General features: G+C 40.2%; 1 protein-coding gene across 2 annotated transcripts in view; it reads left to right on the top strand.

Moving 5' to 3' along the window:
* The window catches only part of SAMD12 (sterile alpha motif domain containing 12), a 418,645-nt gene extending 405,648 nt beyond the window's left edge, over positions 1-12,997 (top strand). For both annotated transcript variants that reach the window (XM_032246413.1, XM_032246432.1), the window contains one exon: positions 6,865-12,997. In XM_032246413.1, coding sequence (XP_032102304.1) covers positions 6,865-6,925 — 61 coding nt within the window. In that variant the 3' untranslated portion in view covers positions 6,926-12,997. The remainder of the gene's footprint in view (positions 1-6,864) is intronic.
* Positions 12,998-14,670: the final 1,673 nt, after the last annotated feature.

Here is a 14,670-nt window from a genome sequence, read left to right as displayed (position 1 = left end):
ATGCATAAATTTATACAGAGAGATGTATTAGAAGGAATTGGCTTACTCAATTAAGAAAGCAGAGAATTCCCAAGATCTGCAAATCGGAGATCCAGGAGAGTCCATAGTATAGTTCCAGCCTGAATCTGAGTCCAAAGGCAGGAGATGGCAGTCAGGCAGAAAGAGTAAATTATCCCTTACCCAGCATCTTCTCTTCAGGCCTTCAATGGATGGTATGGGGTCCACCTGTATTAGGGAGGGCTATCTGCTTTACAAAGTCTACCAATTCAAATGTTCATGTCATCTACAAGTACCTTTATAGACAAACCCAGAATAATGTTTAACCAAATATCTGGACATCCAGTGGCCCAATCAAGTTCACACATCAAACTAACCATCACAGACTTATTGTGGTTTCCAGTTTACTAAGGATGATGGGAAGTTACAGGCTAGTATATATGAATCAGTTTTGTTACACTTAACCCAAGTTCTCTGCCATCCTGATACCTATCTCACTGGAGATTCTGACCTTCATCTTCCTATAGTCAGAGGATTGAGTCTTTAATCATACTCTCAGTAGGCAGCTTTCCCTCCCTACCCCCCTGCCCTTCGTCAAGCTCTTATGGGGCAGAGAGTGGCAGGCATGGGACCAGTGCTGCTGAGAATACATATGACTTCTCCCACTGTGGGCTGGAAGCAAAGTTTAGCTTTAAATCCTCCTCTGTCCTTCTTTTATCTTTTACCTCTCCCATACATATTAATTAATTAATTAATTAAGCACACCTATCTAAATCATCCAGTCTTGATTCTTATAATGGTAAGCCTGTGAGGGTTCTGAAAGTTAGAAATGATTTAATATTAGAGATTTTGATTACATTGAATATAAAATCAAAAAAATGAGAAAATGAGGAGAAGAAGAGGGGAGTGAGGTTTGAAATTAACCTTATTTCCTGTACATACAAGAGGCACACTAATGTTGGTTTTTATCTTGGCCTATTTTAGAGTGATATATTTGGCTCATAACCAGGAATAGAAAATAGAAACAAGGACCTGTATCTTCTAAACCAACCTCAGCACTACTGACATTTTGAGCCTGATAATTTTCTGTTTTGAGGGCTATCCTATACATTCTAAAATGTTCAGCAGTCTAATGGGTCTCTACCCATTAGATGCTAACAGTACCTGCCCCCCACCCCCACACACACACACACAAGTTGTTACCACCAGTATCTCCAGACATTGCCAGTTGTGCTGTAGGGAGCAAAATTACACCCAGTTGAGAACTACTGCTCTAAACACAGGAAAGATCATAGACTGTTAGAATAAAAATGTACTGGCTTTGTCTAGATCAAACCTCTTATTTATGGTGCTCCATGTTTAGGATTCATGTTTGATAAGAATTCTTTTATGCAAACACAGTTACTTGATTTCTCTCCTCCATTCTTGTTGGAGAATTTCTTTTCCTAACACACATTACTTATTGAGTCAGGAAAGCACTGTGGTGAGAACAGATCTAGGTTCTAGTCTCAGCTCTATGCATTCTAGCAGTGTGGCTGTGACAGCTAATGACCCTGCCCTCATTTTCTCTGTGTGCATTATGGAATAATGCAATCCAAACCTCAAAAATGGCAGTACAGATTCAAGAAGTAACTGCCTATAAAACCTTTGTAGGCATATTGTAGCTGTTCAATAAAAATGAGATCTGCTTATTGGCTATTATGCTGTGGCAACCATGGATCTCCCTTTTTTGGAATGTGCTTTTCACACCTGATACAAATAATCCCACGCTGAAGTTGCAGTTCAGACCCAGCCTCAAAGTCCCTGAACTCTTTACATGAAAGACACTTTCAAATAGAAGACATGGCCCCTTCTTTCTGAATGGAACACATTAAACAGCCCTTTTAAAGGATGAAGTCTTATTTCCCCCTTGGGCTCATGAGATGCGGGGCTGCCTGGTTATAACATCTTTTCTTCTTCCCATACACAGCAACCCTTCGGCCCTGTGCTGCTGGAGTGAGGAAAGGTGGTGTGGAAGAGAAAACAAAGGGAAAAAAAATAAAAATACGAGTTAAAAAAAAAACAAAACGAAAGGTGGGACGGGACGTAATCCATCCCAGATCTGTTACTGAAGCTTTTGCCAGGCTGGCCACTGCCTCCTGGCCAGTCACTTCCTGCCTTTGAAGTGTTTCAGACTCCCTTTCTCGTGGAACTGTCTGTAATAACTGTGCTAATCTGGGAGAGAGCAGAAGCCAGAGTGTGCCCAATGTGGCCTTGGCAAGCAGGAAGACAGTTATCTGCCTCCTGGACATTGCAAAGGCTTGAGCTCTGGGCATTTTGTTTATTTTCCTGGTCCCTAGCTATAGCATTAGAACATTGACATTTAGCATTAAAATACTTATATTTAGTATCAGAGATTTGACTTGGATTTCTCAAAGGAATTTTGGGAATTCATGATAATGATAATAATAAAACAGTAGCTATCAGTTATTTACTATTTACTAAACACTATGGAAAGTGCTTTTCCTATGAGCCCTTTTTAACATCACAGCAGCACACTGAGGCAGGAATTATGACTGCTATTTTAAGGTGAAGAAATTGAGATTGGGAGAAATTCATGTGTTCAACATCACGGGGCTGGGAAGTGGTGAGCCTAGGATGCAGAACCCATATCCGCCAGAGCCCATGCTCCTGACCACTGGACTCCAGTGCTTCCCTCCTCAACCCAGACTCTGAAACCATAGGGCTAAATATGATGATTGATTCCAAGACTCGATTCCAAGAATTCTTGATTCTAACAATTCCAAGAATGTCTAAACTATTAATAGTAATGGTGGCTCATCAAGCAGAAATTTGAAAAGGAACCCTTTACTATTTGTTAGCTACAAAATCCATACATGGACAGCCCCCAGGATGAACATCTTCCTTGAGTAGTTGATAAAGCAGAGAAAGAAACCAGAGTAATCCCACTCTCCACATGCAGACCAGGATTGAATCTCACGCAGAATTCATTGCTGAATTAAATAGACAAAGACTCTCCTCCAACATCATTCTTTTCTTTATTAACTTTACAACTATTTAATAAGCACTTTCTGTATTCCTGAGACTTCACATTGCATTAGGAGGATACACAACAATAAGACATGACATCACCCACCAAAAATAATAGGAGGAGTGATGGATATGTTAAACTAAAGTGTTCATTGTGGGTTTGTTGGTAAAAATTTGAGATGCCACACTAGCTCACAGGAGAGAGTTGTTAGCTTTGTCTAGGAGGAAAGAATACTTCATAAAGGATGTGACACTCCAGGTGGTTGTGAAAGAGGGAGGGGTTGGTGTTCACTAGTGCTAGAGGGTATAAAGAAGACATCATAGGCAAAAAGAAAGGATCAGCAAGACCAGGAACAACCCCGCCCATGTGCAGAGCTAGAAATAGGCTGGGATGCTGAAGCATAGGGGATGGAGTCCAAAGAGTGTTCCATATCAAAGACCACATGTTTCCCCCTTTTCAGAGCCAGAACTATATAATGCAAACTGCCATTTTGCACTTTGACCTCATGTAGATTTATATACCCAAAGACGTGATTCCTGTTGCAGGTAAATCTCTAGCAAAGTGATGCTGGCAGAACCCATCACTATACATATGTGACAGAAGGATTAAGGTTCAAGGGTCCAGGTGTGTGTAGCTGGGTGTAGTGGTGCATACCATGCCTACGGTCCCAGCTACTTGGGAGACTGAGAAGTGAGGGGATCACTTGTGCCTGGGAGGTTGAGGCTACGGTGAGCCATGATGGTGCCACTGCACTCCAGCCTGGACAACAAGAGCTAGACCATGTCTCCAAAGCAGATAAGAAGAAAGACTAAGGTTCAAGGTTTACTTTTACCACGTCTTTCACATACAGCCTGAGTAAATGGGGACCTCGTGTCCTCACATAAATCCCATCTTAGCATGGTGACCCATTCAAAAGGAATACAATACTAACTGTAAAAACAGCAAAAAGCAATGAAGGATCACTGACTACCATGGAAAGATTGCAAAGACAGCACTGCCATAGCACGCTCTTTTCTTTGGCCATCCCTTTTCCCAATGCCCCAGGCATTATGGCCAGCACTGTCCCAGATGTCCTATGTCATCATCTAAACCTTCAACTTGTCTCTCTATGGCCTCTAGTTCTATTTGTATTCATATCTCACAGGAATATCTTATTGCTCTAATATAAGTTCATTTTAGCCTCTGATTTTTTGTGTGTGTGTGCTCTAACAGAGCCCTTCATTGTGCTGACTGGGCTTGTGGATAAACATGGAAGCCCACTCAGAAGATGGGATGGGAAAGGCTCAGAATCTTTCTGTGTTCCTATCACTCCTATATGTCACTAGAAGGAGACACACCTAAGTGTGGTGTATTAGTTTGTTTTCGTGCTGCTGATAAAGACATACCAGAGACTGGGCAATTTATAAAGAAAAGGAGGTTTAATGGACTCACAGTTCCACATGGCTGGGGAGGCCTCACAATCATGGCAGAAAGTGAAAGGTATGTCTTACATGGGGGCAGCCAAGAGAGAATAAGAACCAAGTGAAAAGGGAAACCCCTTATAAAACCATCAGATCTTGTAAGATTTATTCACTACCACAAGAACAATATGGGGGAACAACCCCCATGATTTAATTATCTCCCACCGGGTCCTTCCTACAACATGTGGGAATTATGGGAGCTACAATTCAAGATGAGATTTGGGTGGGGACAAAGCCAAACCGTATCATGTGGATATAGCTTTGATCTTTACTGGCTGTGTGACCATTGGGTTAGCAATACTTCTGGGCCTCAATTTTCTTATCTATAAAGTGGGAATAATTCTACATATCCTAAGAAGAGGACTGGACAACCATATAGGAAAGAGCTTTAAAGTATACTGCACTCAGATTACATTCATGGTTATAAGTACTTTTTTAATAGGCTAAGATTAGACATATCTGCTTTCTCTCAGCTACTAGAGACAATTGTAAGAAACATGGTTATTTAAAGAAGCAGCAACTACGATAAACCTAGTTATCAACTCATGACTCAGGTTCCAAAGTATAATAATTAATTAGGACTCGCTATTATCATTATTCTTTTCTAAAGTTGTATTTTATAGGTTATTAATTCTTTTCCAAAGTCACACGTTCTCCGGATCTGATTTTAGCCAAGTCTCAACGATAGTACACTGTGTCAAGTTCCTAGAAATCAATGTTGCTCTTTGAGGCTATACTGCTCCCCTTGTAGGTCAACCTGGACAGGACATTACCCACACGGGTTTTTCTCCCCCTTTCAAAATATTGAAGTGCTTCTCTTAATGAAATTACAAAGTATTTATTTTCAAGGTAGTATCAGTGAGTGAGAACAATCACGATGCTTTAGTTAGTCATGGGGCAACCCTGCAACCCCACGAGCCTAATATTTGTTGTTTTGCAAAATACTATGATGACAGTAATAAAAATCCTAGGGCCTTCATTTTCACATACAGTTCTTTTCTATGCATATATGTAAGCTTTATATTATGGTATATCATAACTGCTTCCATGTTGCTACATAATCATCATAATTAGTATTATTTTAATGTCCATGCAATTACCCATGTTGTTAATGTACCGTAATTTACTTAACCTAAATCTTCAACAATAATTTTTCCTCTATTATAAATAACATCTAGGTTACATATTTGTGCACATAGCTTCTTTCATTTTTTTTTTAGATTATTTCCTTAGGATATGCTCCTAGGAATGGGATTACTGTGTTAAGGAAGATGCATTTTTAATAGCTTTTAAGTAAACTGACATTTTTCCAGTTGGCAATGCCATCAGCAATAATTAGTGTTCTGCTTTCAATACAACCGATCCGACCACTAGTATGTATTATTGTTTGATTTTAATACACTTATATAGTACCTTTTGTTTTTGTATTTTCTCAAAAATTGCAAATGTTCATCAAACACTTGCATACAAATTGTGTGTTCTGTCATGTTTCGAAAAGGCAGTTAGATTTGAGAGCCAGTTAGGTTTGAAAACTGAGGTAGATTTTTTTTCTTTTGTATCAAGAACATCTGCTGTGCTTCTCTCCCATTGCCAGATAGTTGTGTGTATTAAAACTAATATTGATAGTTTTCTGAGCAAAACATTCCATTGTACTCATATAATAATTAATTCTTGACCCATGTCTAAGGAACTGTAGTGAGTACCCAAATAAAATAACGGGAACATGAGACAATTTAAATTAGAAAACTCAGGAACGTATATTAATATTTCTATGCCAGCACTCCCAAGGCCAAAAGTAGGGTTGCAATTCAAGTAGTTTGATCTCTGGTTTGATTTAACAGCTTTCTTTATCTAGTCTCTAACCTGCTCAGCTAATCTGACTTTGCAACTAGCAAACGCAAGAGCTCCAGCCATTCCACTTCCAACATTTGATTTTCTAGATTTCATTCCAAGAAATCTTCCTGATGAATGAAAACCACCATCTCTCCCCAAAAATAAAATGCTTCACACCATCCCCAGTCTTACCTTGTGCCAGATCAAGCAAATGCATGAACCTTCATAATCTAAGAAATCATTTCCCAAACCGCATTGGGTTGGATGCTAATTCCAGAGATCTGGTTTTACCCTCCCTCCCAGGCAGCTTCACCTATTTCTCAGTTGGATGTCTTCCATGCCTTGCCAAATGGTAGGGAAAAAAAATCATGAATATAAGCCACTGTAAATCCATCCTTTCATTGAGTAACCATCATTCTGACTAGAGCTTTTTCTTTAACCTAAGGGTGTCAGGGTTTGTTTGAATAAGTTAATTGCTACATATCAGTGTCTGGAAACATAAAGGAAAGCACTTACCATATTTCCCCCTTTTTCTTCTTACAGCCTCAGCCGAGGGTTCTCCATAAACACGGTTAGCCTTCCAAGCTGCTGTCCTGCCAGTTGATATGAACATGACCTGTTCCTCACAGAAAGACTAACCCATGGCACTGCCAGAAGATATCCTTGGAACATGGACAATTTAACTGGATTAAGTGAAAAAACATCCATTCAGTAAAGATTATGGGCTTTGGAAAATTCTTACTTTGCTATGGATTTAAAATGAGGTGCATAATATACAGTGCCAAGTCGTTCCAAGTGGTCATTGGCAGACCATTAGCTGGAAAATTGCTTCCAGTTTTCATCACTGTGCATAACTCAAGTTCCCTTTGGGGAGCTGTCTGTGCCCTTCACTAGAGGTCCTGTTTTAGCATGGCAACTACTGGATTATTTTATTATGTGTGCAGATGGCATGATGTTTTAGAAAAAAAAAATTGCAGCAGTTTTGCAATCTCAGTGGAAGTGTTCACAATATTATGCCCTGGTAGGAATGTAAACATGTCTCGACTGTGTTAGTTATGATGTCTAAAGGTTCTGTCCAACTCTTAAGCACTTTATATGAGAATACTACACCAAGATGAATTAGCACGTTCAGCACATGTGAAAAATCAAGTATTTTCTTTTTACATTTATAAATCTTGGTGTTTTTTTTTTTTCTCCTGGCTCAGACTGTCTAAGACAAACTCCACTACTAACATATCCCCAGTTGTTTGTGGTAGGTTGATGTAAATATGGCCACGATACTGTTAGACTTCACCTCTGGATTCTTTACTGAACAACTGGTTTACTTGTAGCACCAAAGGCAAGCAGAAGGGGTCTAGTGACTGTGATATCTTAGCTTGCTTCTTTGTTCACAGGCAAGTTGACCACAGGCACATACAGGTACTCAAATACAGGAGGCTTCTATTTGGCTAATGTAGGTATTCTGTAGAACAGTTCCTCCAAAGAAAAAAAGGGGATGATGTCCTTTTAATCAAAGGCCATGGTGAATGAATAGTAAGGGCAACAGAATGCAATTCTTTTGTGTGGTCTGACTTTAACACTTCGGAAAAAATTCTAAGTCAAGTTTAAATTGCCATTCTCTTAAGAGGGAAACATCAAGTGACCCCACTATGTGCCTAGAGAAGGAAGCACCAAGTCCTATACTAGGTTCCTTGCTTAGTGTAGAACCTACTAGTCCCTTTTAATCTTTTCTGGGATGACTATTTTTTTTTTTAACTAGGTCTTACGACAAAGCACAGCCCTGGGAAACCAGTCAACTTAATTATCGCTTATCTTTAAGCATTACAGACATGTGCATATTGACTTGCTACATAACACTGTAGCATGTTTTTTTCCTGAAAAATATAAAGTTGGCTGAGTGGAAAGCTCAGCGCAGTATGTTCCTGTGCCCACTGTCCCAGCCTGGGACTGACAGGCATCAGAGGCTTTTCTTTAAAATACGTGTAACCACTTCTGGAACACTTCCAATGCAAGCAAGCTTGATGTTTTAGGGTATCTCCAGATACATAAGCATTGTCTGCCTCCTCTCAGGGTCTCAGGAAATACACAGCCTGTTGGAAACCACCCCCGCCTGAGATTTGGAAACCTGACAGGGAAAGGGAGGAAGGTCCAAATGAGTCAGCAGCAGGATGACTCACCACAAGCCTGTTAGGCTGCAGAGCCAGAGAAGGGGGCTTCCAACAAGGAACTCAGAGAAATTTCAGTCACCACCAAGATCTGGCCCTTTGACAGGTCAGCAGCAGGACTGCCAGGCCCTCTGCAGAACGTAGTTCTCTTCACATCCATAATTAGGGAGCCAAACTCCAGCTGCCAACATCCTTGGACACAATATTCCAGTCTCCACTGCCCATCTCTTGTGATCAGTTCTAATAGCAGGTCTTCTTCCTCCTTTCATCCCTCCCTTTATTCAGCAAGCATTTGTTGAGCATCTACTATGTGCCAAGGATTGTGCTTAGGTAACAAAGTATACAAAGCAGACTTCCCACCTGTCCTTATGAAACTGTATCTCCTACTCCCAAACATTATCGCCACCCCACCTTTTCCACAGTGAAAACTTACACAGCATCCTCCATTTTGCAAGAATAACCTAGGAAGAAGAACATGGCAGCAGACAGCTCCTCAGGGAGCAGGCAGCAGAATGAGAGGTAGTAAACTGCATCAGGCTCCATATTTGCACCTTTCAGGTATAGCCAGCTCTTCCAGGGCCCAGACTGAGTTGGTTCGAGCTCCCAAAAGCAGCATTCAGTTGCTTTCCTCGATATCCACCCTGGGCACCTATATTCACCACTACACTGGATTATCTAAAACTCCAATTCTATAACTAGTCCAGGGGACACACAATTAAGTCTGATGAAGCCTAAGAACTGCCAGGTGCTGAGATATTGTAACGTAGAATGAAGGTTTAGCCAAGGACATTCTGAGACCACTGCTGACTCTCTTGGAAAACTGGACATGCTTTTTAGTGCAGACGTTCATTAAATGATGGTGGTTCATTGTTACTTGCTTTGGTCTTTGCAAAATATTCCAAATAATTAAATAAGTAGAGTTTCCTAGTTTGTCTTTGTTTAAGCCAAACAAGTGTTGTAAAATTATTGAAAGAGGATGGGTGAAGAGGGGCCTAGGAGAAGGCAAAATGAAGACTATTAAAGAGCCCAGGTGAAGACTGTGTCTCTAAAAATGCCTTAATGCCTTGCACATAACTCTGTGTTTGCATATGAACTACTCTTTTCCAAACAGTCAACCTCTGTTTGAAACCACTTTGGGGGATAGTTTTGGAAACATGGCGGCATAAAATCCCAAGAGTTAAACCAGCACGAAGGAGAAACAGCTTTATTTGCAGGCTTTGGCATCTTTATTACATGGTGGTCCTCTGTGATCTCCCATGGTTACCTTCAGCTGTGCTGTACTTTATTCCCAAGATGCGTGTATGAAATGTGACCTCCTAGAAATCCAGAAATGACAGCAGTGAGTTTTGTTTAGTAGGAAGCAAGAGATGGGAAAGTAAAGGATACATATTTTTATGTCTAAGGACTGTAACCTGTTGATGCTTGACTTTTCCCTTTACTTAAACCTATGCTACACCTTTATTAAAAGACTGACACCCAGACTTGTACAGGAAGGGCACTCTTGGGAATGAACAGAAATGAATAATTATCATACTTTCCATGGTGCCAAGGGGATTCGCTTATTTCCGCTCTAGAACTGAATATGCAGCATTGCCAGTCCTGCTAGTGTGAAAAGCAAATCACTTTAGTAGTTTGAGACCTACCTAGGGGAACAGAGATCCTATCAACTTTCTTTGTGGGTAATGGCCTACCTTCAAATCCCTGCTCAGGCTCTGTGAGGTGTGCACCTGCAGATTTCACTTCTACCTCCAGAATCCTGGCAGACAAGCCAGGAATCTCTCCAGAGTCACTTCTCAGTTGCTCAGACAGAGGCTAACAGTCCTACCTGAGGAAATTCTGCCATTTTAACATTCAAGGAGAAAGGGAAAATCAGCTGTACGTGAGAATATCAACTAAGGATAAAAACCTCTAATGGATTCCCCCTCGTTACTTGCAAATGCTTTCTTTGTCTGCAAATGTCACATAATTGATTTTGGATAGGAACAATAAAAGTCTCAAGGAAGTGAAGTTTTTAAGAACCCTTTAGCCCTTTACTTTCACCAAAACCTTCTCTTTCTTTCCAGTACATTAGCAGTTTCCTTCTTTGTGCTGTTTTCCTCTACATTCTTTAGAATAATTTTGTTACTTGAAAACTAGGCTTGTCAATTGCCTTAGACTGTTTTTAAAAATCTAATCCTTGAAAATGACATAAATTCCATTATTGCTTTAGGGCTGTTTTTATTCACCCCTCCAACCCCTTCCACTGCACATTTTAGGGTGGTTTTTTTCTTTTCATCTCTCTTTCTTTTAATATGATGCTGTGGGTAGATCTCAAGAATTCCATAAAGTACTCAACAAAAAAACGGAGTCGTCACCTTTTTTCCCCAGTCCTAACAATTTCTTCTTAAACTTGATCGTGGTGAGAACTTGCTGCCCAAAAAGCAGTGGGGGTAGGGATTAATAGCACTGACCAGTCATCTGGGAGATTAGTTAATCCCAATGCAGTCCTGAGATGAGGAAAGAGGACAGGCTAGGAGATGTTTCTACTCAGGGCACCACTAAGGACTCTATTTCAAAGCCAGATCCTGCTCCTTAGTCTTTTTAGATCTGAATCTAATCCTGAAGCCAGAGGATTATCCTATGAATTCTGGTTTATGAACTCACCCAATTCCTGGCACCACTGCATAGCTTCAAGGTAAAAAGAGAGCTGTGTTTCTATTATTTTGCTATGGTGGCTTTTGGGAAGATGGAAATCATTCTTTTGAAAGCGGGAAACTTGAGGAAAAGCTGGCTAGGTGCATGGGAAGGTTCTGCCACACCTCAATATAAAGAATAAGGTAGATGCTTCTCATTTGGGGAAGGTAGCTAAAGGGACAGTAACAGTACTGGTGGCCTTCTGGCCATCATCTTAGCTCCACAGGGAAAATTCTGGGTAAGGGCAAGTGCTGTTTCTAAAATCTAAATTTTTTAGGGTGAAATTTACCAGCAACAAATGTAAAAGGGAGGAGCCATCCGGCATAGGGCTAATTTTATACTTCTTGCCCAAGGGCAAAATGAGACATGACTTCCATGAAACAGCAGAAAACGGATGCCAAAGATATCATAAAACTGAAGTTCGATTTGCCATGTAAGGCTATTTAAAAACCTGATGCACTTCAAGCATTTTTCTTTCAGAGCTTCCCTCCTACAATTATATCAAGCACAAGAAAGCACCAACAGCATACACTTAATGTCATGTAAAAGTAACCATATGACTTGTGTTGAATTATTATTGGCTGGTTGACATATTAATAAGTGTCATAGATAGACATTATTACTGATCATACAAAATTCTTTTCATAACCTGGAGCCAATGGTTTGGGAGGTTTATTTGTTGTTTGTTATTTGTTGTGTTATTGTTTTCCAAACCTCAGATATTTTGAGGCACCTTAGAAAGGCTCTTAAGCCAAGGCCTTTTGCCTCATATGCAGAGTATTAAGAACAGCCCTACTGATGTGAACCTCAAGGAGGGAGGCTATTAAATTAATCCAACACTGGAGATACGGATACCTCAAACAATTAAAACAATGAAGACTCTGCTGGTCGCCTTCCACATTGTTTGCAGGCTTTTAAAATTCAGTCATTTGGATCAAGGGAAATAAATGGTTGGTTTCACATGGCTTTTGCCACATTAGCACAGACACAGCTATCAAATGTGGAAGTCAAGGCTGAGTGGACGCATGAGAGCAGACAGATCTGTTTTATATGATTGCATTTAATCACCACCAAATTCTGTAAAAATATATTCAAATACTTAATGCAAAAAAAAAATTCCAAAACAGGAGACTGTTACTGGCTCATGCTTTCTCTTTGGGTTAACTGATCTTGAAGATAACCTTGTAGAAAACTGCTCAGTTAAATGTCTCCAGCACCTGGGACTTGGTCCTGTCCCATTCCACAAACTGATGATGGTCTTCTCCCATCTCCTCAGAGGAGTTAGCATGGCCTCTAAAATAGCACAAATGCCATGAAAATACCTTTCTAAACTCTATAGAGACTTCCTATCCAAGTGTAATTCCAAGAATATGATTTGAGTTTGAGCGTGCTGGTGGTCCTTGATTCTATGATTCTATGATCCCTAAATCAATCAGTTCTAGCTCTTTACATGTGTGTGTGTGTGTATTTCTAGTAATTTTTTTTAACCACAATTAAGTGCATTTAGCATGTTTGCATTGGGAACTGCCCGCTGGCTCTGTTCCTGCTTTTGACAATCCCCATGTCCAGATCCCATACAGTGCATTTGAGAGAGGACCAAGGTTATGTTTCCCCACAAAGCAGCTGCTGCAGAGGTTTTGAAGTGCCTGACCCAGTTCTTTTACACATCAAAAGGGCCTTCAGTTACAGATGGAAACCTTAAGGATGAATGTAGAGTGGGGGAGGAAATGCATGTTTGAATGCTGGAAGCTTTGTCTTTTTTTTAATTTTTATTCAATTCCCACCTCAGATCACCAGAAAGGGAATCCTCTTTGGTGGGTGTTAGCCCCCACTGGAGGTAAAAGGGGTTCTACTTGCTTAAACTCATGCACATAGGCAATTTTAGGGCTCTCTGGGGCTTTGAATGGTTTCTCCACCACTATTTTTCCTCCACCAATAGAAAGATGCTGTCCTTACAAGGCGATGTTTGAGGAGACCATGGTTTAACTAGTAAAAGAAGTTCACATTGCAGTGAGCTGAATAATACCAGGCTCTTGACTTTGCACTGTGTGTCACGGTCATGTCTGGGACAGAAGGAACCAGTCTGCTGAAAAGCCAAGCCAGCACAAACATTTGGAGACTAATTCCACCGAAACTCTTGTATCCTTAAATCATACTACTGTAGTTTCAGTTAATGTAATTATTTAATACCATTAGACGCTTAATTAAATAGCTTTGCACAAAATTTTAGAAAAGATGAATCTTGTAACAAAATTCCACATTAACAGCAAAAAGCACCTGAGAAAAGAAATATTGATCTGTTGTGGTTTGTATACTTGAGTTATTCTTAGAACTTTGTGGAGATTGACACTGCTCTGATAAAAAGGAAGAAAATGTTTTGAATTCAAGAATGCCAGATTAATAGAAATCGCCCAGTCTCTCTGGGCCACTGCTCTTCAGTGTGGGGTGCTCTCTGTCTGTCCTTAGAAGATGAGGTTGTTTGGAGGATGAAATGAACTAAGGGAAGAAGCTGTCCTGTGCCTCCAATATCCCTTATGTGTAATTAGAGTGCTGATCTGGGTTACAGGCCTTATTCAATGATTCCTTTCCCTTACTTGAGGCTTTCTCTGTGGGGCTATTATTTCTGAATCTTCATTCTGGGATTTACAAAGGAAATAGAATGATGAAGAAGTAACAATCAGCATTTTACACAAACACATACACACACACACACACACGCACACACACTTTTTCTAATATATGAGGCTAGTCTGCAGAGTCTACAGCCCAGGTGTCCATTTATTTCCACTTCTTCACCTCCCAAAGATTTAGAGCTCCATGACCCACTAAGGTGAAGAGTGCCAATCCCAGGTTGGAGAAGACCCATCAGAGTGTGAAGGTGCCAAACTGAGAGGCACAGGAAGCAGACAGGACATCGAACTTCCTTGTTGAACTACTGCATATTGGTGTTTGTTCTAGGAAAGAAAGAGGAAGAAAAACGACACAATGTGAATTGAACATGAGTAGTTCTCTTTATAGAGTATGGGAATGGAGGAGGGGGAGAATCTGATAAAGATAATGATTCGTTCTTTCACAAACACTAACAAACCTAGCTAAAAGGCACATGTCAGAACACAGAAGTCTGTGTAGATGCTCAACATGTTTATAGCTTCCTAAGTGAGTAGTTCAACCAGCAGTCTGAATTCTGTTGGTCTCCCAAGAGTGCTTAATTACATAAGTATTACCTGTATTCATTTCCCACAACTATTGGGTCTTTCCTTTCTTCCTTTCTTCCTTCCTTCCTTTCTTTCTTTCTTTCTTTCTTTCTTTCTTTCTTTCTTTCTTTCTTTCTTTCTTTCTTTCTTTCTTTCTTTTTCCTTTCTTTCCTTTCTTTCCTTTCTTTCTTTCTTTTCTTTCCTTCTTTCCTTCTTTCCTTCTTTCTCTCTCTCTCTCTCTTTCTTTCTCTCTTTCTCTCTCTTTCTCTCTTTCTTTCTTTCTTTCTTTCTTTCTTTCTTTCTTTCTTTCTTTTTCT

Source organism: Sapajus apella, unplaced genomic scaffold (assembly GCF_009761245.1).
Source record: "Sapajus apella isolate SASKATOON/1434 unplaced genomic scaffold, GSC_monkey_1.0 scaffold3, whole genome shotgun sequence".
NCBI lineage: Eukaryota > Metazoa > Chordata > Mammalia > Primates > Cebidae > Sapajus > Sapajus apella.
This window is presented reverse-complemented; position numbering and strand designations above follow the sequence as displayed.